Genomic DNA, 24,336 nt, shown 5'->3' with positions numbered 1-24,336 from the left:
TCTTGCTCCTACCACCCCACATAGCCACAGTCCTCAGAACCACAGGTGGCATTCGGGTCACCCAACACCACTGTGAATGCGGGTGAGGGAGGTTCGAGCCGTGCTCAGGTGCATGGAGGTGGGGGCTGTGACCTCTGGTCAAGTGTCTCCCGTTAATCTTCTAGGGATATCACCGTGTCTCGCAGAGCCCGAGCTGCACGGGTCATGGACACGTTGCAGTAACTCTCTCTTCTCTTGTGTGTATGTGTGTATTCTGTGTGTGTGCTTTCATCACTAGAAGAGCGTGACTTCCCCTCTGTGGCCGCCGATCTCCAACACGGGACCCCAGGGGAGAAGGGGCCGGACGGAGCTGCCCGAGGCAGCCAGCGTGGCTTCCCCAGCGCCGGGACCAGGGATGAGTGGGCCGTGCCTGCAGATGTCTCTAGCCTCCGACCGTTCGCATAGCACACAGGGGACTTGTGGGTGGCCACTCGCCACTGCCAACTGAAACAGTATGATGGCGACATTGACATCCTTCATGACGTTTCTACGACAGACATTCAGGCAGAAAGTGCCGGCGCGTTTTCTGTCTTCAAAGTAGAGGGCCATGCCTCACCCATGTGAATAGTTTGGGCCCTGATGACCTGCTCTGAGTCCACTCGCAGCCAGTGACACTTGCAAAAAAAACTCCCAAAGCCCATCTTGGGTTTGGCTTCCGCAGCTCTTGACCAATGTGGCCAAAGCCAGACGCCTCCTTGGGACACTTGGATTATTCATAAATGCAGCCTGCCCCAACCCTCCCTGAATAGCATCCGAAGTCTCTGTGGGGGTCATGGATCCTGAACAAAGTGTCAAGGGCACCAAGAAGGCTGAGGGAAGTCCCCGGAAGCGGCTGACCAAAGGAGAGGCCGTGCAGGCCAGTGTTTCGTCCAGCGCCCCATACGCAGGCAGCAGCACGGCTGCCCCCCAAGAGGGCCCCCTCCAAGAGCTCCTAGCCCCGCAGCCCTTCCCGGGCCCCCCGTCGGTTCTTAGGGAGGGCTCTCAGGAGAAAACAGGCCAGCAGCAGAAGCCCCCCAAGAGGTCCTCCATTGACACCTCCATCCCCATCTCGCAGCTTCCACAGCACCCTCTGACACCAGCATTCATGTCGCCTGGCAAACCGGAGCATCTCCTGGAGGGGTCCACGTGGCAGCTGGTCGACCCCATGAGACCTGGACCCTCAAGCTCCTTCGTGACCCCTGGGCTCCATCCGCCGAGCCAGCTCCTCTCTTCGCACGCTTCCATTATCCCCCCTGAGGACCTGCCGGGCCTCCCCAAAGTCTTTGTGCCCCGTCCCTCGCAGGTGTCCTTGAAGCCCCCAGAAGAGGCACACAAGAAGGAGAGGAAACCACAGAAGCCAGGCAAGTACATATGTCAGTACTGCAGCCGACCCTGCGCCAAGCCCAGCGTGCTCCAGAAACATATCCGCTCGCACACTGGCGAGAGACCCTACCCCTGCGGCCCCTGCGGCTTCTCGTTCAAGACCAAAAGTAACCTGTACAAGCACAGGAAGTCCCACGCCCACCGCATCAAAGCCGGCCTGGCCTCAGGAGTGGGCAGCGAGATGTACCCCCCGGGGCTGGAGATGGAGAGGATCCCGGGGGAGGAGTTCGAGGAGCCCACCGAGGGGGAAAGCACGGATTCGGAAGAGGAAACGGGCAGCACGTCCGCCCACCCCGCAGAGCTCTCCCCCAGGCCCAAGCACCCCCTCCTGTCCAGCGGTTTGTACAGCTCCGGGAGCCAGGGCTCCAGCCACGAGCGCTGTTCCTTGTCCCAGTCCAGCTCGGCCCCATCGCTCGAGGACCCCGCTCCGTTCACGGAGCCCTCGTCGGAACATCCCCTGAGCCAGAAACCCGAAGACACCCACACGATAAAGCAGAAGCTGGCCCTCCGCTTGAGTGAGAGGAAGAAGGTGATGGATGAGCAGGCGTTTCTGAGCCCAGGCAGCAAAGGGAGTACAGAATCGGGGTATTTCTCCCGCTCCGAGAGTGCTGAGCAGCAGGTCAGCCCCCCCAACACCAACGCCAGGTCCTATGCCGAGATCATCTTGGGCAAGTGCGGGCGGATTGGGCAGCGGACCACCATGCTGACGGCCACCTCCACCCAGCCCCTCCTGCCCCTGTCCACCGAAGACAAGCCCAGCCTGGTGCCTTTGTCTGTGCCCCGGACGCAGGTCATCGAGCACATCACCAAGCTCATCACCATCAACGAGGCCGTGGTGGACACCAGCGAGATCGACAGCGTGAAGCCGAGGAGGAGCTCGCTGTCCAGGCGCAGCAGCATGGAGTCACCCAAATCTACCCTCTACCGGGAGTCCCTGTCGGCCCACGGCGAGAAAACCACCAAGCCCGAACAATCACTGCTGAGCCTCCAGCACCCGCCCAGCACCACCCCCCCTGTGCCTCTGCTGAGAAGTCACTCAATGCCTTCTGCCACCTGCACCCTCAGTACCCCCCATCACACCTTCCGAGGTAGCTACTCCTTCGACGACCACATCACCGACTCAGAAGCCCTGAGCCGCAGCAGTCATGTGTTTACCTCCCACCCCCGGATGCTCAAGCGCCAACCGGCCATCGAACTGCCTTTGGGAGGGGAGTACAGTTCGGAGGAGGCGGGGCCCAGTAGCAAAGACCCAGCCTCCAAACCCGCAGATGAGCCGGAAGCCAAGGAAAGCGAACTCACCAAAAAGACCAAGAAGGGTTTGAAAACGAAAGGGGTGATCTATGAATGTAACATATGTGGTGCTCGGTACAAGAAAAGGGACAACTACGAAGCCCACAGAAAGTACTACTGCTCGGAGCTTCAGATCTCGAAGCCCATCTCTGCAGGTGCTCACACGTCCCCGGAAGCGGAAAAGAGTCAGGCTGAGCACGAGCCCTGGTCCCAGATGATGCATTACAAACTGGGGACCACCTTGGAGCTCACTCCGCTGAGGAAGAGGAGGAAAGAGAAGAGCCTTGGGGATGAGGAGGAGCCCCCTGCCTTTGAGTCGACGAAAAGTCAGTTTGGTAGCCCCGGACCATCTGATGCTGCTCGGAACATTCCCCTGGAGTCCACCAAGTCACCAGCAGAGCCGAGTAAGTCAGTGCCCTCCCTGGAGGGACCCACGGGCTTCCAGCCAAGGACTCCCAAGCCAGGGTCTGGCCTAGAGTCAGGGAAGGAGAGGAGAACCATATCCAAAGAAATTTCTGTCATCCAGCACACCAGCTCCTTCGAGAAGTCCGACTCTCTGGAGCAGCCCAGTGGCTTGGAAGGGGAAGACAAACCCCCAGCCCGGTTCTCCTCCCCTCCACCCACCCCTCACGGACGCTCAGCCCACTCCCTGCAGCCCAGGCTGGTCCGCCAGCCCAACATTCAGGTCCCTGAGATCCTGGTGACCGAGGAGCCCGACCGGCCAGACACGGAGCCCGAGCCGCCCCCTAAGGAACCTGAGAAGACAGAGGAATTCCAGTGGCCCCAGCGCAGCCAGACGCTTGCCCAGCTCCCAGCCGAGAAGCTGCCGCCCAAGAAGAAGAGGCTGCGCCTGGCAGAGATGGCCCAGTCGTCGGGGGAGTCCAGCTTTGAGTCCTCCGCACCCCTGTCTCGTAGTCCCAGCCAGGAGGGCAGTGTCTCCCTGAGCGGGTCCAGCCGTTCCGCCTCCTTCGAGAGGGATGACCACGGAAAAGCCGAGGCCCCTGGGCTCTCATCTGACACACGCCCCAAACCCTTGGGCACCCACATGCTGACTGTCCCCAGCCACCACCCGCACGCCCGAGAGATGCGGAGGTCAGCCTCAGAGCAAAGCCCCAACATTTCCCATTCGGCCCACATGACCGAGACACGCAGCAAATCATTCGACTACGGCAGCTTGTCCTTGACAGGCCCTTCTGTGCCGGCCCCGGCGGCCCCCGCGGTCCCCGCAGCCCCGGCGGCCCCGCCAGAGAGAAGGAAATGCTTTTTGGTGAGACAGGCCTCTCTGAGCAGGCCTCCAGACACCGAGCCGGAGGTCGCCCCCAAGGGAAGACAGGAGAGCGAGGAACCAAAGCCCTCATGCAGTAAGCCTTCCACCAAAAGCTCCTTGCCCCAAATTTCCCCAGCGGCCACCTCGCACAGCGGGCCCCCAGGAGGCAAGGGCCAGGTGCAGGACAGACCCCCGCTGGGGTCCACTCCACCCTACACAGAAGCCCTGCAGGTGTTTCACCACCCCATCGCCCAGCTCCCCCTGCATGAGAAGCCGTACCTGCCCCCGCCCGTCTCCCTTTTCTCCTTCCAGCACCTCTTGCAGCATGAGCCAGGACAGTCCTCGGAATTCTTCTCCACCCAGGCCATGTCCAGCCTCCTCTCCACACCATACTCCATGCCCCCTCTTCCTCCCTCCTTATTTCAGGCCCCGCCGCTTCCTCTTCAACCTACGGTTCTGCACCCAGGCCAGCTCCCCCTCCCCCAGCTCCTGCCTCACCCAGCCAGCATCCCCTTCCGGCAGCCCCCTTCGTTTCTCCCTGTGCCCTACCCGGCCTCGTCGGCACTCTCTTCTGGATTTTTCCTGCCTCTGCAATCTCAGTTCTCGCTTCCGCTCCCCGGGGATGTGGAAAGCCATCTGCCCCAGATCAAAAGCAGCCTGGCCCCACTGGCAACAGGAAGCACTGGCCTCTCCCCCACCTCGGAGTACAGCAGTGATGTCCAGCTGCCCCCCGGGGTCCCCCCAGCCAGCTGCTCAGCACCCACGTCAGCCCCTCCGCCGAGCCTACCTGCCTGTCCAGACACCATGGTGTCCCTTGTTGTGCCCGTCCGCATTCAGACCAACATGCCGTCCTACGGGAGCGCCATGTACACCACCCTCTCCCAGCTCCTGGTCACCCAGTCCCAAGGCGGCTCAGCAACTGTGACTCTTCCCAAGTGCAAGGAGCCCCCGTGCAAAGGGACGACTGTGTGTGGGACAGGTGTGTATGAGGCCGGGCCTGGCTCGGCTGGCGGAAGTGAAGGGCAGAGCAGAAGCTTCCCGACTCCGTACTTGAGGGTCCCTGTGACGTTCCCAGAAAGAAAAGGCACTTCCCTGTCATCAGAGAGTGTCTTGGGCCTGGAGGGGAGTTCTTCAGCAGTGGGGGGGAGCAAACGCGTCCTTTCGCCAGCTGGCAGCCTGGAACTTACCATGGAAACCCAGCAGCAGAAAAGGGTGAAGGAAGAGGAGGCTTCCAAGGCAGATGAAACACTCGAGCTGGTAAAACCATGCAGTGTGGTGCTGACCAGCACGGAGGACGGCAAGAGGCCAGAGAAATCCCACCTGGGCAGCCAGGGCCAGGGCAGGAGGGAGCTTGAAACAGTGTCTAGCCTCTCCTCAGATCCATCTGACCCAAAGGAAATGACTCCCCTTCCTCACGCCTCACTGCCCCACGCGACGGCCCCAGGCTCAGAGGTGTTGAAGGAATACGCCCAGCCATCCGGGAAGCCTCACCGAAGAGGGCTGCCCCCACTGAGTGTGAAGAAAGAAGACTCCAAGGAACAGCCTGACCTCCCTCCACTGGCACCTTCCAGCTCGCTGCCTCTGTCAGAAACGTCCCCCAGGCCAGCCAAGTCACAAGAAGGTACGGACTCAAAGAAGGTACTGCAGTTCCCCAGCCTCCACACGACCACTAATGTCAGTTGGTGCTATTTAAACTACATTAAGCCAAATCACATCCAGCATGCAGATAGGCGGTCCTCTGTTTACGCTGGTTGGTGCATAAGTTTGTACAACCCCAACCTTCCAGGGGTTTCCACTAAAGCTGCTTTGTCCCTCCTGAGGTCTAAGCAGAAGGTGAGCAAAGAAACATACACCATGGCCACAGCTCCGCATCCTGAGACAGGAAGGCTTGTGCCATCCAGCTCCCGCAAGCCCCGCATGACAGAGGTAAGTCAGCCTTGCTTTTCTTCTCCCCTCTGAGTTTTAAAGCCCCTGCAGAGCTTTTAAGGCCACAGTCCCCTCAAGTTCTATTTGCATCACTAGGGCCGGATGTGTGGGCAGATGTCCCTCCCCTGTCAGCTGTGAGTGGCCACCTTATAAGAAAACGTACTTATTGGGTTTCTTTGTCAGTGTGTCCTTCACATCACCAGACTAGATACATTTCAATAAAATAAGCTTTAAAGTCATCCTGCTTTCCCATTAGCTGCTATTGTAAAATCAAAGACACAGTCTGAGACAGGGGAGATAAAATTCTCCAAAAGACTGAGTTGGAAAACTTGGCTGATGGAAAGGCCTGCAGCAATTTTAAAACTTTATGCTACTCCACATATTCCTCCCTGGTCCTGTTAGCCTTTTCCTGCTTTTCTTATTCTCCACACCTACTATTTCCATTCTCTGGTACCACTCAAAATCTCCCCACTCCCCGAGTTTCTAGAATTTGACACAAACAACTCCTGAAATACCCCTGCTTTCTCTCCATGAGCAGGATGTAGCCAACAGAGCTTGGCCGCAGGGTTCCTCGTCACCACTAGGGGGCAAGATCACTCACAGCCTGACCCATCTGTGTTGTGCAGTAGCTCCAGGCCCTGACTAAGGTCACGTGTACTCCTCCAGTGCCTCTGACCCGAGGCTGCTCCAGGAGCCAGAGAGCGAACTGACCCCTGCGAGTTCAGGGAGTTTGAAATTTGATAACTCCCCCTTTGCCTCAGATACACGACACCCCCATACCCTGATAAGTCCAGCCTAAGCATGCAGGCTGTGCGAAGGTATGCCGACTTGGTGTTTGTGGAATAACAGTTGGTCTTGTAGATTGAGTCGCCTCGGTGTGCCAGGCGCTGTGCTGAATCCAGTCGGTGCTTCTCTCTACCTGTGAGGCAGCAGGACCATCTCCCATCTCTAGATGAGGGACCCAAGGGTCAGAGGGTGAGAGATGTCAAGGTCACGTGGCAGGTATTTGGCACACCCAGAATTTGAACTTAGACCTCTCTGACTCTGGACAATTGATTTTTCTTCTTTCTCTCATTGGAGGAAAGAAAACCGTTAAAGTGCAGATTTTAAAATGTTCATCAGTGTGTCTTCAGACCAGACACTTTGATCAAATCTGGCCTAAATCCACTAAACTAAATTCATATCACAGACACATGAACAAAACTGTGTTCGGGAACTCCTCCTATATTCATCTTCTCTTCTTTTATCACCCAGTGAATTCTGTGCACCGAATTTATCCTTAGCTCAGCTGGGTATTCTTCACAGGATTGTTTCCGAGATTTATTCTCTGAATATCCTTGTCAGTCCATACACATCCCTAGATGAGATTTCCACATTTGCCATAAACATCATGACTGATTTCTCTCCAGCGTGTCTTCCTGGCCACAGCTACACCCAAGATTCTGTTGTAACTATATTCATACTTACAACTTCTCGTGCCCCTACTGTGGGCCAAGTTGTGTAGAACTTTACTTGCAGCCTCACAACCACCTTGAAAGTTAGGGTACTGTATCACCATTTTATGGATGAGAAGGCCAATTCACAGAGAAGTTAGGTAACCTGAATAGGGCCGCACAGTAAATGACAGAGCCCGGATTCAAAACTAGACCTCACTCCAAAGCCCTTTCCAATGATCTTGGATGTGACTATACACTAAAAGTCCATGTAAGAAAAAGGAAGAGTTAATTTAGCTTAATTGAGTTTGGCCATCTTTTATTTAAAACAATGCTTTCATAAAATGAGCTGACACCTGCAAATTTTTTCTTGGAATAAAACGCTAGATTCACTGGCGTGTTTCCTGCCAGAAGTGCACCCATATGGTGCGTTCGTATAGCTGCATGACCCACTGCTTCATGCCTTTCTACAATTACACACCTCTCTCTCTGGCCTCTGCTCACCTAGTTCCAGTGATGGGGAGCTCACCACCTCTTGGTACAACCCAACCCATCTTTGGACAGTGCTTTAAGAAAGTTCCTTACTGAGCTGATGTTTGTCATCTTGTAGCTTCCATCCTTTGTTGTTGCTCTGTAAAGGCCCTTTGGGCTATCTTACCATTTTAAAGATCTTCCAAACTATCTTCATGTAGGTCTAGGCCACCCTATCAGGTTTCAGTTGGGCCACAGGTATTTTTTTCCATATCTAAGCCCTGAAGAACCCACAGCTTAGTGACAAAAGTCACTTTCCAGCCACATTCCATTCCCCAGTTTCTCCTGCTTTTTTTTCTCTTGGGGGTCATTTTGACAACCATATATTGCAGACAGATTGAGAACAAGGACTCCAGTGCCACATTTCCCCAGTTGGAATCCCACTACCTCACTTACTAGCTTTGTGACCTTGGGCCAGTTACCTCTTCTGTCTGTGCCTTGGTTTCCTCATCTATAAACTAGAGATATTGAAAATACTCAGCTCATAGGGCTGTGGAGATAAGTGAGTTAAAATATACAAAGTGGAATAGTGCTTGGCACACCAGCACTCAATAATCATGTTTACGATTTAAAGACAATCATATTACTGTCTTTAAAAGCCAACATGGATTCCTTGTCCCCCTCTCAGTTCTAACAGTATTTCCTGATAGGATGGCACATTGTCACCCAAACCAGCTAGATCTAGCTAGAGTGCAGAAGGACAGCTTCGCACAGACATCACAGCTGGTTGTGAGAGAGAAGTCATCCATCGGCCTGTGGCAGGCCCCTTGGTCATTCCACGGATGGCCCAGATGGCAGGCCGAGATAGGAGTGAAAACAGCATGCTCTGGAAATCCATGGGCACTGCCCAAAATCTGCTGCCTTCTGCCAAAGCAGCAGTCCGTAGCCTTGCTCGATTTCCACTCCTCATCTCCCATCCTGAAGAGACTGTTTGGGGGGTCCCTGAGTCATACACGTTGGCCCTGGCATGGATCTTCAAGACGATCTAAATCCCCTCGGAGGTGAACTAATCCCAGAAAGAGAAGTAATCTGCCTGAGGGTGGCTCCGCTTGCAGTGTGGCCTATATCGTACTAACACCCAGATCCCCTCACTTCCAACCAGCTTCCTGTCTGCTCAGGCCACGCGACCCTTATAGGGGCAGGCAGCACGGCTGACCCCGGAGCCTGTGGTTTAGATTGTCCGGGCACCAGGAGACATGGGTCCTTCTCCCAGGGGCTGGAAACATGACCTTAATTGACAGTGACGTGAAGTAGGAGAGTCTCACTCTGGGCACGGCTGGCCCCATCCCCCAGCCCAGCATCAACTGCTCCCTATTCAGGGGTGTGCCCACCCGGTGCTCCCATCAGGGGGTCTAGAGGACCTGTTTCCCTCCTGAGCCCGCTCTCACCCCTGAGGCCCGTAGCTCTGTGAAGAGAATGGGTTCCCTTAGACTACCGGCCAGAGCCTGCACACTGCCGCGCCACCCCCCCCCGCCCCAGGTGCATGCCCCTCAGTGAGTGCACAAAGCCTTGCTCAGGGCCCTCAGGAGACCTGCACCCATGCCCTTAACTTGCAGGGTGACCTTGATTTTCTGATCTGTAAAAGAGAATTGGAGCAGCTAATCTCCGGGGTGGAGTCACCATCTCTCACGCACCTTCTCTGAGGCAGGCCCTGTTTTGGGTGCGGGTGTGACCGAGGACATCAGGATGAGGACCTGTCCCCAGAAGGTTCTAGACTAGTGTGAAAGGAAAAGCAAACACAGCTCCCGTGGAAAGGCCTGGTCTACCCTGGAGAAAGTCCTGGTGGGAGTCCCGGTTTTGACACCAACTAACCAGGTGGCCTTGAAGAAGGGAGTTCAGCTCTCTGCGGATCCATGTCCTTCTTTCTGCCGGCTGGAGCTTCTAGCACGTCTTCACAGGGTGGAGGGAAGAGTGAGGGAGCCACACACAGTGAGGTGTAAGCATGCAGCGCCATCGACGGCCCTGTTCCAGTACTCCCCGTTAACGGCAGTGATTTTGTCATTCCTGCGGTGGGCCAGGTTCACCTCCCTTCGCTGGTTTCCCCGGAAGGCCAGAAAGATCTAGCTAGAGTGCAGAAGGAAGAAGAGAAGCGAGGGAAGCCAGAGGAGGACGCTCCTGCCTCCAAAAGAGGGGAGCCAGCGAGGATCAAAATCTTCGAAGGAGGGTAAGAATCACGTTCGGTTTGCAATGTTTGGTTCTTCCTGTGGAGGAAGAGGTGGTACCGTCTGTGGTGAGAGGCGGTGAGCGTCTCCCCGGGACAGGCTGTGCCCACAGGCGCTTTCCAGCAGAGGCCACCTTCGTGGGACTCGCAGGCCGCCTCTGTTTCAGAACACCGGGCTCCCTGGCGGGGGATGGGAGCTGGCTGCGTGCTGAGGACTGGAGCAGTCTGGGTCTTTCCCCAGCCGGCTTTCTAGTCGCTGCACTGGAGCTGATAGCGTGCTTCCTAAGTCCTGCCCGGACTGCCATTTACCTTGGTGTGTGTTCCCCAAAAGTCACCTCTGTCCTGCGCAAGCAGCCACCTTGGCATGCCTGGTGTCCCACAGGGGACTCGGGCTCTGCCCGCAGGCTGTTCGCGGGGCTGATGATGAAGGCACTGCTCACTCTGGCTGTCTACACCGGTCTCCATTCGGGGTCCAGGACTCAGTGGTTGGTAAATATTTGGAATATCATTGCTGGTTTTTTTTTTTTTTTTACTGTTGGTGCTTATCTTTGGAAACCCAATGATCTAAACATCTCACAACTCACACTGTGGGGCCCTCTGGGCTTCAGAAGGGTGCCTTGTTGCGGACTTGCTTCGTGGAAGTTTTGTGCAAGCTGTGTTCTATGTGACCACGTGTTTGCTCCCTGGGGTGTGGTGTCTGTCTCAGGGTCCTGTGTCTGTGTCCCCAGTGTGATCAATGCAGCCCTCGTCCCACCCAGTCCCAAGGGACGATAGCATGAGGGAACACCTACCTCCCAAGGAGGAGAGTTCTCATGAGCACGAGCGCCAGCCAACATGGGGCCTGCCAGCCTCCAGAGCCTGCGAGTGCCTAACTCACAAGGTCAAAGTGGGAGGGGCCGGATCCCTCTGTTGGTTTGGGACAGCGGAGACGGCCAAGCTCCCCAGGGCCACCGGAAGGCATCTTCTGGTATCCGTGAGGAGCAGGGACTATCAGGAGAGGGGGTGTTTGGAAACAAAACTTGGGGAGTTGGGTTGTCACAGTGACATGGAGGGGCTCAAGGATGGCACAAAATAAAATAAAATAAAAATGCAGTGGTAGGGATACCACCCTCCAGGGGAGAAACATCCTGTGTAGAGTTCCAGTAGCAGCTCCATTGGGAAACACTGGACCTAAGGTTTTTCAAAATACTAAGCCTCTTTCCGACGGAGGACACACCACTTTTGTCCCTGCTCTTTGAATAGAGCACCCTCTGGTGTCTCTATGTCTCATACCATTGGGTACTGAAGAGGCCCCCCAAGACTTCCTTCATCTGAGGTCTGGTCACAATGACTTGCCTTCTCGCCTCTGGCTTCAAGAACCATCTGTGAGGCCCTGAGGGGCTCCTGAGGGATAGCTGGCATGCACGAAGAGGTTGGCTTCTTTCTTGAGAAGAGCTGCCTCCAGACAGGAGGTGGGGTCCCCGAGGCAGCTCCCCGCTGCTCTCGTTTCCCTGGGAAGCCTGAGCCCAGGAAGCAGAGCTGGCAGGACCTCCCCTATCCCAGTTACTTCACAGCTCCAGCTCCCTGCTGGAGTCTCCGCCACAGGGTCTGCCTTCAGCAGAAACGTGAGAGGCTACGCCTGAGTCCCCTTCTCTTGCTACAGCCTGGGCCTTGGGGCCCCCTCCCCCACTGCCCATCTAGGTTGTCACTTAGTCCCACCCGCTCTGTTCTAGAATCTCCCTCTCTTTCCAGGCCCATCCTCCCTGCCCCTCCCACTCACCTCTCTCCCGCTCAGACGAGCCCTCGTGTCTCCAGCTCGGTTTCCTCATCTGTAAGAGGGGAAATGACATGCCTTGTGGGTTGGCAGGAGATCCTGTCTTCCCCCACATAAAGGTCATGGTTCATGATGCTGACAAATGGGCATCAGAGCATTTTATCTCGGCTGGAGCCACCCACCTTGTGTGTCCCCCTCCGGGATGATCTGACTCTGTTCGTCAGGCCCCCCTCATGCACTCAGCTCGCCATGTCCAGTTGGAGCAGTTTGGGCTTATGTAGCGTCACCCATCAGATTCTCTTCTCCTGCAGCCCAGCTGTCCCATCGAGGCCCCTGCTGCACCTCCCACCCCCCGCTTCTGGCGACCGCTCTATATTCATGGTTCTCTGGGGGCTGCTATCCGCCCCCAGGAATGTTTGGAAATTTGGGGGAACATGTTCTAGGCTGCCATGTAACTGGGGACACCTCCAGCATTTCATGGGTGGGGCCAAGGATTTGACCATCTGTTCAACCAGCCACGAGACCCCTTGTCCCCCTCAAACTGCCGAAGGTGTCCCCCACCCAGAAACTGACTATATCCTTCACGCACACCCATCTGAGGCCACCACAGTTTTGTCTTAGACTCGTTTCTTTCTTTTTCTTCTTCTTTTTAACACAGCAAGTGTTGCTATCACTCTGGGACCTCTTTGACAAGGGTCTGCGGTGGGCTTCTGTTCCTAGGAGTCACTAAGAGATCTAGGGTGACGGAGACTGAGAGAGGAAGATGAGAAATAGTCCGTTGTGCACTGGCCCTTACAGCTTTCCCCAGAAGTTTCTGTTCCCGTGGCTTGGCCAGGGCGAGCCCCCCACGGCCTTACCTGCCTCAATGAGAGCGGAGGAGGGCACTCCCGTGCACATGGGGGGCGAGAGATATTCGGTCGATAGCACTGACTACTCCAGTGTGTCTCACATCTGTCTGCAACTTGTTGTTTTTACTCAACAGTGGTGTTGAGTAGATTCACATAGATCAAACTCATAGCCAAAAGTTGAGAAGCCAGACACAAAGAGTAGATGCCGTGAGCCCCACGCTCATGAGTCTTTTTATCACTAGTCAACCTACTCACTAGTCTCCCTATCTTTCGTCTTGACCTCCAACCCAGCTATCGATCAATTAACCAATCCATCAAGGAGGAGCCATTTATTCAATGCCTTCAATGCCCGACGATGCCAAAAGCCAAGGGGGTAAACCATGGTTCTGCCCTCAAAGTGCTTGGAGACTGGCTCAGGTGGCAGCAAAGGCCCGGTGCTGAGGTGTGGACTGCTAGTGTTGAGATGCTCCCAGCAGGCAGGGACCTCTGGGGCTGGACAGCCAGAAGGAGCCCCCTGGACATGGTGGGGCTAGGCCTGGAAAGGTGGGTGAGACTGGGACAGGCGGAGCGGGAAAGTAGCTCGGTCAGCAGTCTGGGTGAAATGGTGACTCGTGTACCTGGTCAGTCGAATTGATTTCTTTTGACCCTGAGTGTTCTCCCTTGTCAGCATCATCTATCTCCTCTTCAAACCTTGTCACTGCGCCAGCAACTCTAAATCTGGGTCTCCAGATAGAGCCTCACCCCTGAACTATATACTCTTGCTTCTGATGCCTCCTGGGCCCCTCGGTTTCAACGTGTGCTAACCAAGCCACCAACAGAAATCTTCTTCTGCATCCAGATCTCAGATGATGTACCCAGACCTTCACACTCGAAACCTTAGTATCATCTTGGGCGCCTTTTCCCCTGATCCCCCTGCCACTTCCAATTAGTCCCCCAATTCTGGTGTCCACACAAAGTGGTTCATGACTCAGCTGTGGTCTCTGGTCTCCCTCTCCCCAGGCTCCCATGTTGGTGACGTTGAGTGTCTTTGATCATGGTTCTGCCTGTGTCACACTTTGGCCCCAGGGCCTTCTATGGCGGCCTTATCTACAGAACCCAGTTAAAACTCCACCTGATCTTCCGGGACCCACAGTCTGACCTGCCCCTGTTATACTTCCGCCTCTGGGCCTGCTGAGCTCTGTCCACTGCCAAGTCCTATCCAGCCTTCAGAGTACTCAACCCTCTCTTTTAACTAACCTCCTGGGTCCCTCCACACTCCCTGGTTCTTTGTGTTACTTCTGGAATAACCATGGCACTGAAATGCGTTCCAGGGCCCCTCTTGACTTGGGTCCTAGGGCCTTGCTTTGTACACATTATGCATCGGTTCCTATTTATTGCATTGATTTCCTGGCATACAGGCGCTCCCCCACCCCCGCTTTGCTCCCCACCACTTCCACACCCAAACAAAGCCTGCATTTTCCAGACAGCCTCTGGGAGTGCCCATCAGGAATGTGTTGCTCTCTCACCCAGCACCTATGCATTCGCCTTGGTTAGAAGGGCTCCTTTGTTAGGGAATGTTGTTTTCACTCATACAAAGTTATATTGTTCATTGAGGGTAATGCCTATATTGTCCTAACTCAAGTTCACTTGTTGCAAGGAAAGCTGGGAGCTTAGCTCCAAGGGCTGGTGTGGAAGGAGAGACTGGGATCAGTAAGAACTACTGGGCTGCTGACAGTGGTCACCCGAACTTTGACGGATGGGGAGGTTGGTGCTTCAATCTGAAGGGAATGATGAATCGGACAGTAAGAGCTGGAGAGGCCAGGCCCCGCTAGGGTGGGGGTCTTCAGAAAGGTGACCATGGGCAGGGAGTAAGGGATTGAGGGGGGAGCAGTGTTTAGAGAGGCGGCCCAGCCTCAACTCAGAACTGGAATCCAGGGCAAGGAATCGAAGCCCTGCTGTGCAGAGGCCAGTGAGGATGGGCAGGGTGACTCATGGGCACGGGGTTGCCCAGGGCTGCCCCTGAGCCCTTTAGGCCTTTAGCAGGACTCCATCCCAGGCTCTGCCAACTGCAGTATTCAGCAGCTGAGCTGAAAGAAGAGCAGCTGGGCTCCTGTCAGAGGGTGCTGGGTCCCATCTCTTCTCGCCTACCCCAGTTTACCCCAACACATCCCTTCAGCCATTGCCCCTCTCCTGGCCCATTCAATTCAGCGTGTCCAAACATAAATTTTCCCACCTTAAAAACACTCCTTTGACTGAAGGGCCTGTATCACCAGATTTTTCTGCTGCCCTTTAAAGAAAAACTCCAGAGGGAGTTAACCATACTTGCTCACCTCCATATCTTTCCTCCCTTGCTCTCTCAGTCCATTCCCGGTGGGCCTTTGGGCTCATCACACCTCAGAACTCCTCTTATCAAGGTCAACAGAACCCTCCACCCTATAGAATTCTGTTCTCCCCTGACCAGCCAGCAGCATTTAACATAGTTGATCCCTTTTCCTTCCCCCTTCCTTGAAACCCTTTGTCCATTGGTTTCCAGGGCGCCATCTTTCTTGATCCTCTTCCTTTGCCAGTGGCACTTTCTTATCATCTTTGGTGATTTCCCATCATCTCCTGATTTCTAAACATTAGGGTTCCTAGGGCTCGGTCTCCAGTATTCCCCTTTTCTCTAAAATCCCAAGGTGACTATCTGTACTGTCTGCAGGCTGATGACTCCCAGACTTATATGTCCAGCTGGACTTCTCCCCAGGGCTTCGTGTCAGGTCTCCAGCCATCTGTGTAACGTCCACTGGTGTGTTCAGTGAACTCATCCTTAGAACAACACACGCACATGCTGAGAACCACAGTGACTCATCAGGTTCTTGGTACAGTTGTTAAAGAATTTATTTTAAAAGTTGACTTAATTCAATATTGCTCCATTAGAGAGAGTTATATTTTTAAGAGATGTGCTGTTCTATCTCATGTATTTTCATTTCTCCTAGCTGAATTTATTTTATTCAAGCCTAAGAGCTCGTGCGGTATACCCAACGCACATTTTATGGTGCCCCCATATTTTTTAAAGTGTGTGTGTGTGTGTTCATGAAATAGCCGCTTGAAGAGAATAGTTTCCATTTTAAAAAATTTAAAGGTTATTTTCTTTCTCAATAATTTTTCAGAATCCCATTTCTTCTTGGACTTTGAGGCCTACAAGTTTATCATTATTTTTCTTCCCGAATTTCTGAATTTCTACTTTGCCTGGCCCCATCTCCCTGTGAACTCTAGATTAAGGATGATGTTGAATTATGTCTTTGGTAATATTTGTTATCTCTGTAATATGTCTTGCACACATTGATGAAATTGTGAATCAAATAAATAGTGCTAAGTTGGAGCTTTGGGGATAGGTGTAAGCAATAAACTCATCAGGTAAACCACTCTGAACATCCACACTGGTACAAAAATTGCATATTGCTCAAGAGTCGATAATGTACACGTTGTACTGTGTAACGTAGAAGAAACTGTGTCTATCACCACACACTCGCTGAACGTCCTTTTGAAAGTCTTGTAAGTGGCTAGAGGTAAAAGGAGTATCTTTTGAAAGAGAGAAGTAAACTCACTTGTTCACATTCTGCACAGCCAACTTTATTTTTCCAGATGTTCAGGCCCCAGACTGCTCTGTCTCGTGTCCATTAGCAAATCTTGTCAACTCAACCCTTGAAACCAGATCCAGAATCTGCCCATTTGTTTCTTACCTCCTGGGTCAAGCCACTGCCATCTCTCACAGTGTCCTCCTATAATCTCCTGCATCCCCCCCTTTCCCACCACAGTGTATTCTCAACCCAGCGACCACAGGGATCCTGTTTAAAGTCAACAGACCTTGGGCGCCTGGGTGGCTCAGTTGGTTAAGCGACTGCCTTCGGCTCAGGCCATGATCCTGGAGTCCCGGGATCGAGTCCCGCATCGGGCTCCCTGCTCAGCAGGGAGTCTGCTTCTCCCTCTCCCGCTCCCCCCTCTTGTGCTCTTTCTCTCTCTCACTCTCTCTCTCAAATAAATAAATAAAATCTTTTTAAAAAAATAAAAATAAAAATAAAGTCAACAGACCTTGTTACTGCTGTCCTGCACCCTCCACAGCCCTCGAGGGTCCTATGTGTGCTGGCCTTAGCTTCTCCCTGGAGCACTGGCTGCCACTCTACCCCTGCTCCCTGTGTCCAGCCAGTGGCCTCTTTGTTCTTTGTCAGACATGCTTCTGCCTCAGGGCCTTTGCACTTGCTATGCCCTCTGCCTGGAACACTTTCCCCAGGAATCCCATGGCTCCCTCACTTCTTTTAGTTACCCTTCAGTGAAGCCTTCTCAGACTACTCTCTTGTGCCCTTCTCTGCCATTTCCTCTTCCCCTTCCCTGTGTTTTTTTTTTCCATGTGTCTACTAGTTTGTTTCTATTTCCTCCACCAGAATGTAAGCTCTGTGAGAAGGCAGGAATTGTATTTGGTCATTGTGGTATCCCTGATGCTGAGAAAAGTGCCTGGCACATAGGCAGTACTAAAGGATGTTTATTAAATGAAGGGATCTTCCTCCAGCATGGTCAGGAGACTGTAGGTGAGGGGCAGGTCCCTGGACTCAGCAGCTCTTAGAATCTGTGAGCAGGATCAAGGCTCTGGGTCTCAGGAAGGAGCAAGGACAAGAGTCAGCGCTGAACCAGGCTGGGCACCTGGAGTTAGGCCTGATCTGGGGAAGGTAAAGTCAGATGGTCTCAGTGATGACGCCAGTGTCTGGGGTTGGCAGCCAAGGTCGTTTGCATGCTGACCTCTCCTGCAAGTGTTAAAGGTCAAAATGAAACATGTGATGCCAAAAAAGCCCTGGCTCGTGGGCTGCCAGTTCCCAGGCTGAGCAGATCCCTTGTGTTCTGGCGGCCAGAGAGAAGTGGCTCCAGATGCCCGGCTCTGGATGTGGGGCCCTGTCTTCTTCCTGAGAGGGCCCCAGTGCCCTGATCTCTCCTTAGTTCTCAGACTTCTTCCTGGAAGTGTGGACGTGTAGCTCTGAGTGTGGCCCCAGTGGGCTGGGGAGTGAATTGTCCAGCCCCATCACACGTGCCCACACTGGGTTTTGTGGGCCACTACATCCCCATCTCACCCAGCAAAGCGAGAAGTCCTAGAAGCCAAGAGCAGAGGGTGTTCAGGGAGGAAGTGGTCAGCTGTGCTGAGTGCTGCTCAGAGGCCCAGGAAAGTGAGGGACAGGCAGAGTCCATGGGATGTGGCCACAAGGGGGGTCACTGGTGGCCTGGATGGGAGCTGTTTGTGTCAAGGCGGAATCCCAATGCATGCGCTGAGATGAGGAGTGGAGGCATCAGAGGTAGGTAAACCTCCATCCAAGAGGCTGGCTGAGGAGGGAAGTGGAGAAATGGTGGAATGGAGAGAGTAGAAGGTTTAAACTGAGGGATCCTGGGGCTGTTAGGCATGGCTTCTAGCAAGGGGCAGAGTGCAGGAGCAGGGCACTGGAGAAGGTTCAAGGGGGCGGGGCCACAGCCCTGTTGAGAAGGGGCCACTTGTTCTGGAGCAGCAGGAGGAAAGATGCTGGCTACCAGGCGAGCAGGTTGATGGTTTGGACTGGGAAGCAGGGAGGGTTCTCTCAGACCCAATCCAGGCTCTGGGTCTTGGCCAACAGTAGATTTGTGAATGGCTATTTTGAAAACAAGGGCAGGAAATTTCTGTCCCCAGGAAAGCACTTAAGATTCTTGGGAAGGTTCTTCCTTTGGGAAGATTATCCCCTCAAATAAGAATATAGGCACACCTCGTTTTACTGGGCTTCACTTTATTGCACTTTGCAGATCATGGCTTGTTGATAAATGAGAGGTTTGAGACTTGAGTGGAGGAAGTAGCCACAGATGGGGTGGAAAGAGCAAGAGAACTAGGATTCCAAGTGGAGCTTGAAGATGTGATTGAAATGCTGCCATCTCATGATCGAACCCGAATGGATGAGGAGTTGCTGCTTTGGATGAACAAAGAACGTGGTTTCTTGAGATCGAATCTCCTGCTCGTGAAGATGCTGTGAAGACTGTGGAAATGACAACAAAGGACACACTGAGTTGATGAAGCCGTGGCAGAGTCTGGGAGGGTTGACTCCAATTTTGCAAGAAGGTCTGCTATGGGTGAAACGTTATCAAACAGCGTTACATGCTGCAGGGAAATCGTTCGTGAAAGGAAGAGTCAAACTTCATTATTGTCTTATTTTAAGAAATCACCACAGCCACCCCGGCCTTCAGCACCCACACCCTGACCAGTCAGCGGCCACCAGCACTGAGGCAGGACCCTCCACCAGCAAAAAGACTGTGACTCGCTGAAAGCTCAGATGATGGTTAGCGTTTCTTTAGCAATGAAATATTTTTAAATTAAGAGTATGTGCACCTTTTAGACATAATGCTATTACACATTTACTAGACTACATACAGCATCCGGTAAACACAACTCTTGTATTCACTGGGAAACCAAAAACATTCATCTGTCTTGCTTTATTGCGGGGTCTGGAAGTGAACCTGCAGTATGTCTGAGGTGTGCCCGGATCGGATGTTAGCCTAGTGAGGTCGACTCAAAGTACTGGCCTGGCATCCTCCTCCTGAGGACTCGAAGGACTTCCCAGGGAACGCTCACTCCAGGCATTAGAGAGAGCTGATTATGTCACTACAAAACCCAAGTCACGGACAATAAAAAAAAGACAGCATGAAAGCAAAATGGAAACGAGAAAAGACATATTGATCATAGGGCAGACTGAGTGTCTGTGTGGGCTGGGGCCAGAGTCCCCGGAGCCCTGAGGACTGTCAGAGAAAACCTAAATGCATCCTATTAAAATTTAAAGGAGAATCCTATTTCTCAAGCGGACGATGCCCCCTGAGTTCCAGTAGGGGATCTAAGGCGGCACGGGGCTCAGCCGGAGGGGGAGGGAGTGCAGGAAGTGGGGTCCTCACCCCAACCCACTGTGGCTCTTGAGAGCTGAGGACACGGCATCCGCTGGGCTTGGATGGTGTGTGACTGAGTCCTGGCCTCTCCCATCCCGGGGAATCCGGCCCAGCGCCTAGGAGGAAGCTGGCTTCTCCCTGTCTCTCCTTCGGGAACAGTGGCCTCTTAGGGACACAGTGACATGCACACACTCTCATTCTTTCTGGTTTTAATTTTATTGAAGTTGCACAGGCACAGAGTTTAAAGAACGAATTATTTCCATACATTTTGTTTCTTTGTTTACCCTTCTGTCTCTAACAAATGGGCCTGGGTTGCTACCACGGTAGCATTTCGGCATAACTAGCGAGCCAAGAGCCTCTCCACATGCCCCCCGGGCCCCCCGTTTCCCCGGCCTCTCATGAGAGTGGCACACACATAATTCACAGCCAAGTCACATAATGACCCGTGGTTCCTTTTTCTTTCCTGTACAACTTTTCTATTTTCTCTGCGGATAAAAGTGGGTGTGCGTGTTCACTTATTTTTCCATATATTTATTACTAATTCAACCCTCAAATTCTCACCTCACCGAAACCCCTTCCAGACATTTGGCTGCACGGGCCACTGTGTAAACTCCATGGTGCTGACACAGCCCCTCCCGTATCGCCCAGCAGCTCCCTCTGCCCGGTACCAGCTGCCACCCCGGGGTCTCCCTTCACCCCCGATTCCCAGAGAATCTCTTCCTCCTGTATCGGATCTCCTCTCTCTGCAAACTTACGTCTTCCTTTTCCTCACCTGCCGCCTCATTTTCACAGAGACCATCCTTCAGTAGGGTCTTCTGGAGAAAGGGTCTCTGACGGGTGAGGGTTTTGGGGCACTTGACATGACTGAAGATGTTGGAATGTCTTTATTCTGTTTCTCGGTTGCTCGAAGTGTAGAATTCCAGGCTGGAAATCACATTCCTTCAGAGTTCTAAAGGTGTTGCTGCCTTGTCCTTGAGCCTCCGGTTGCTGTCAAGAGTTCCAAATCCGTTCTGGTTCCTGTTCCTTCCATTCTCCGCGACTGTCTCTGGATCTCCCTTCACGCTCAGTGTCACAGGCGTGGCTCCTGGTGCCGTCTCTCTGAGGCGGTGTCTCTTCCAGTGTGACAACTCAGGAACTTGAGCTTCACAAAATGGTCCTGCATTGCTTCCTTGATGACTTCTCTCCCCTCTCTCTGGATGTCCTGGGATTCAGGGCTTGGACCTCTTGGCTTGTTTCTCTGATTGTCGTACCTCTCTGTCAGATTTCCCATCTCTTTGTATTTTTGCCCTACTTTCTGGGTACTTCTCTCCATTTTGTCTTCCAGACATTTTGTTCTTTTCTGCTATTGCATCTTTAATTTTCAAGAGTTCCTTTCTTTCCCTGGATGTTTCTCTTTAATAGTATCCTATTCTTATTTGATGGATCCCAGTACCTTCTCTTATCTCTCAGAGGCTGTTAATGTTAGTCGCTTTTGGTTTTAGTTTTCTTTTCTACCTGGTTTCTGTCCCCCTCAGGTTCCCTTTGATCCATGTGTTTGTCCCTTTTCTCAGTTGTCTGGTGACCTCTGGTGTCTTCGCTTGTTTAAGAATAGGAGGATCACAGGTGACCGGCAGCTCCAGGTGTGAGAGAGGCTCATCGACGGCACGTGTCCTGGTAGCTGCCCATCCAGGCCCTTCCTCTGGGGTCACTGCAGTGACAGTGTCTTTAGGTCTTTCTGCTTGGCCAGAACCCCCGTGAAGGCTCCAGTTTCCTGAGTGAAGGGTGTAGAGTTTCTATTTTGGGAGCCACAGAAAGGGAAAAGGTGGGAAGGTGGAGGGGAGAGGAGCCCTGCTACCCAGTTATGCAACCACTTCATCCGCTCATCCCGTCTGCCTGCCCTCAGCTCGCCTGATGCCCTCCTCAAAGGCCTCCCATTTCATCGTTGGCAGAGAAACTTCCAGACTTTCTCTGGGGTGGAGGAGGGGTGGTCTCCTGGCTGCTGAAGTTGAGGAAGGGATAGGGGTATAAAAGCAGTCATCCTGAGGGGCATTTGGCTGGCTCAGCTGGTGGAATGTGTGGCTCTTGATCTCAGGCTGTTGAGTTCAAACCCCATGTTGGATGTAGAGATTACCTTAAAAAATTAAAAATAAGGGCACCGGGGTGGCTCAGTTGGTTAAGAGTCTGCCTTCAGCTCAGGTCATGATCTCAGCTCCCTGCTCAGTGGGGAGTCTGCTTCTCCCTCTCCCTCTGCCTCTCATCCCTGCTTGTACTCTCTCTCTCTCAAATAAATAAATAAAATCTTTAAAAAAATTAAAAATAAAAATAAAAGCAGTCACCCTGGGGCACTTGGCTCTTGATCTCGGGTTTGTGAGTATGAGTCCCATGTTTGGGGTAGAGTTTACTTAAAAATCAGTCAATTACCAGCTCCTGTCACTCTTCATCCCTCTCCCTGCTCTAAAAAATAAAAACAAATGAGTAAATAAGTAAATAAAAGCAGTCCTCCTTCTCTTGGTTCCCCCCACCCTTATCTCCAGAGTCCTTGAGGGAGCCTGTAGTCTAAGTTGGGATGGTTCCCACACTCCCTACTGTCAATGCAGGATCCCATTTTCTTGAGTCTGCGAAGTCTTTTCCGCCCATTCATTTCTTTCCAGCTTCTGCAAGTTTATTGCCAGTGTCCTCCCCAGCCTTTCTCTTCTTTCTAAGTGTATGATGCCAAAGGAAAAGAAAAGAAGAGAAAAGGGGGAAAGAGAGAGAGAGGGCAGAGAGGGGGTGGGGAGAGGTGAGGAGGCAGAAAAGCAGAGAGAGAAGAAAGAATGCTTTCTGCACCATCTTTAATAACAGACTACTAGTAGGGTTGTTTTTAAATATGTTTTAGCCATGGAATTCATTCTTCTGAAGAACCCCAGGGAAAGCCACCCTGTCAGGCTCCCCCGTAGGCCCTGGGAGCCCCTATGGCGCCTCCCGAAACTTCTAGGAGTCAGAGGAGTACAGGGCAAAGTGCCAGTTCCAGAAAGTCTAGGAAGTCTTTGGGCTCTGGACCGAGACAGAATCAGATTCCAGCCCCACCTCTGACAATTACTGGCCAGTCCCTAAAAATAGGGTCAGTAGTATCCACTTCACAGGCTGCTTGTGAGAAATGAATGGCAAGATAGCGCGGGCCGCTGACACTGGCCTGGCGAGCAGGAAGTGCTCAACAAAGGTGCCACTTCCTTCCTTGCTTCCTTCCTTCTGCATTGTTCTCTCCTTCCTCCCATCTTCCTCTCTTCCTCCCCACCTTCCCCCCCCAGGGCGACTCTCATCTTCTCCGGGCTAAGGTGCTCCTTCTGCCCAGTCAGTAGAGCCACTGAGGGCTGTACACCAGGGTGTCTTTGTGGGCCCGGCTGAGGGTGGACCGCACGTCAGAAGGGAGAGAGTTGGAGGTCAGCTCCAGGTCCGTGACTGGCTGATCCTGGGACAGTAAAAAGGAAAAAAAAGAAGAAAAGACACACGGGCTGTGGGGCAGATGGAATGTATGACACTGGTGTTGAGCAGGGGTCCACCTGGATTTTATTAGCTGCAAATCACAGGAAACTTTGGCCTTTTCCACCTTCGGGTGTTGTTTGAAATGAGGCCCCTATAGGGAAGGAGGTAACATGGTGTGAGCCCAGCCATGGCAAGTTTGGGTAAGTCTGTCCCCTCTCTGGATCTCAGCTTCCTCCTTGGTAATTGGAGGATGTGAGAGAGGGCTTGAGTCTTAGAGTCGGGGCTGGGGTCTGAGCGCTGACTGCTGGCGCTGGCGCTGAGATTCTGGATGGTGCCTTTGCTCTTTATGAACCTCAGTCTTATCCATAGAACGAATGATTGCCACCTGGCCTGGGTGAAGGCTCTCTGGCTATCATAATGTGACATGTAGGCTCTTATCAGAGGATGAGCTCATTCAGCTCTGCACTCGATCCTGAGAGGAGCTGTTGCTCAGATACAGTCTTTAGGGAACGGCCCGGGCAAGGGAGCTATGCGGGCTATTGTGAGCCCTTGTCCTCCCTGAGGAGAAGCTGGCTTCTTCTAGCTGTCAGAGAATCGAATCCAAGCTCAACTGCAGGGTGCCCCTTCTTGGGCAGGAGCCTTTGGCTGTATGCCCCAGCCTGAGATGAGACATCTGTCGGGAAGAATTTCTTTCGGAGCCCAGAGCTGGGTACTGGGGATTGCTTGCCTGAGTACATATAGGTGAAGGGACAAGGAGGGCAAAGGAGAGGCTCAATCTCTAGGGTTCTCTGGCCCCACAGCTTAGAAAAATGAGAAGAGAGTTACTCTTTCTCCATGGCCTATAGTCCCTTGGGGGTGGGGTCCCAGCTGCAGGGTCTCCTCTTCCTTGCCATCCACAGGGTGGAGGCCCAGCTCCAGGAGACACGGATGCCTCCCGCCAGCCATACCGTGCTGCCCTGTGCCTGTCCGCCTCACTCTTTGGTGCTCCTGGGTGCCTTTCTCCACTCTGGAGTTGGAGAGTCCTCTCAGGGCTGTCAGGAACGGCAAATAGAATCAGACATGTGAAACCCTTGCCCAGAGTCTGGCACACCCCACCCTAGCCCATTGCCAAGAGAGGGAGTGGGGGGGCATCCTTCACTCCCTGCATGCCACACAGAGCCCCCGTCTCAGTTTGGCAGTAGACCACAGTGACAAGAGCACGGCTTCGGCACCGGCCAGACCTGGGTTCAAATCCTGACTCTGTCACTGATTAGAAAGACTTAACCTCTCCATGGCTCAGCCCTCTCAGCTGGGAAGTGAGAATCCTAATGATCCCTATTTACCAAAGTTGTTGAGAATAAAAGGAAACAATGTTTGTAAGTACCTGGCACAGGGCCTGGCACGCAGTG

General features: G+C 53.2%; 1 protein-coding gene across 2 annotated transcripts in view; it reads left to right on the top strand.

The window, feature by feature from the left end:
- The first annotated feature begins 811 nt into the window (after positions 1 to 811).
- The window catches only part of HIVEP3 (HIVEP zinc finger 3), a 60,516-nt gene continuing 36,991 nt past the window's right edge, over positions 812 to 24,336 (top strand). For both annotated transcript variants that reach the window (XM_021683767.1, XM_021683768.1), the window contains exons 1-2: positions 812 to 5,884; positions 9,867 to 10,012. In XM_021683767.1, the coding sequence (XP_021539442.1) occupies positions 812 to 5,884; positions 9,867 to 10,012 (5,219 nt within the window). The remainder of the gene's footprint in view (positions 5,885 to 9,866; positions 10,013 to 24,336) is intronic.

This window comes from Neomonachus schauinslandi, chromosome 4 (assembly GCF_002201575.2).
Source record: "Neomonachus schauinslandi chromosome 4, ASM220157v2, whole genome shotgun sequence".
NCBI classification, from domain to species: Eukaryota; Metazoa; Chordata; class Mammalia; order Carnivora; family Phocidae; genus Neomonachus; species Neomonachus schauinslandi.
This window is presented reverse-complemented; position numbering and strand designations above follow the sequence as displayed.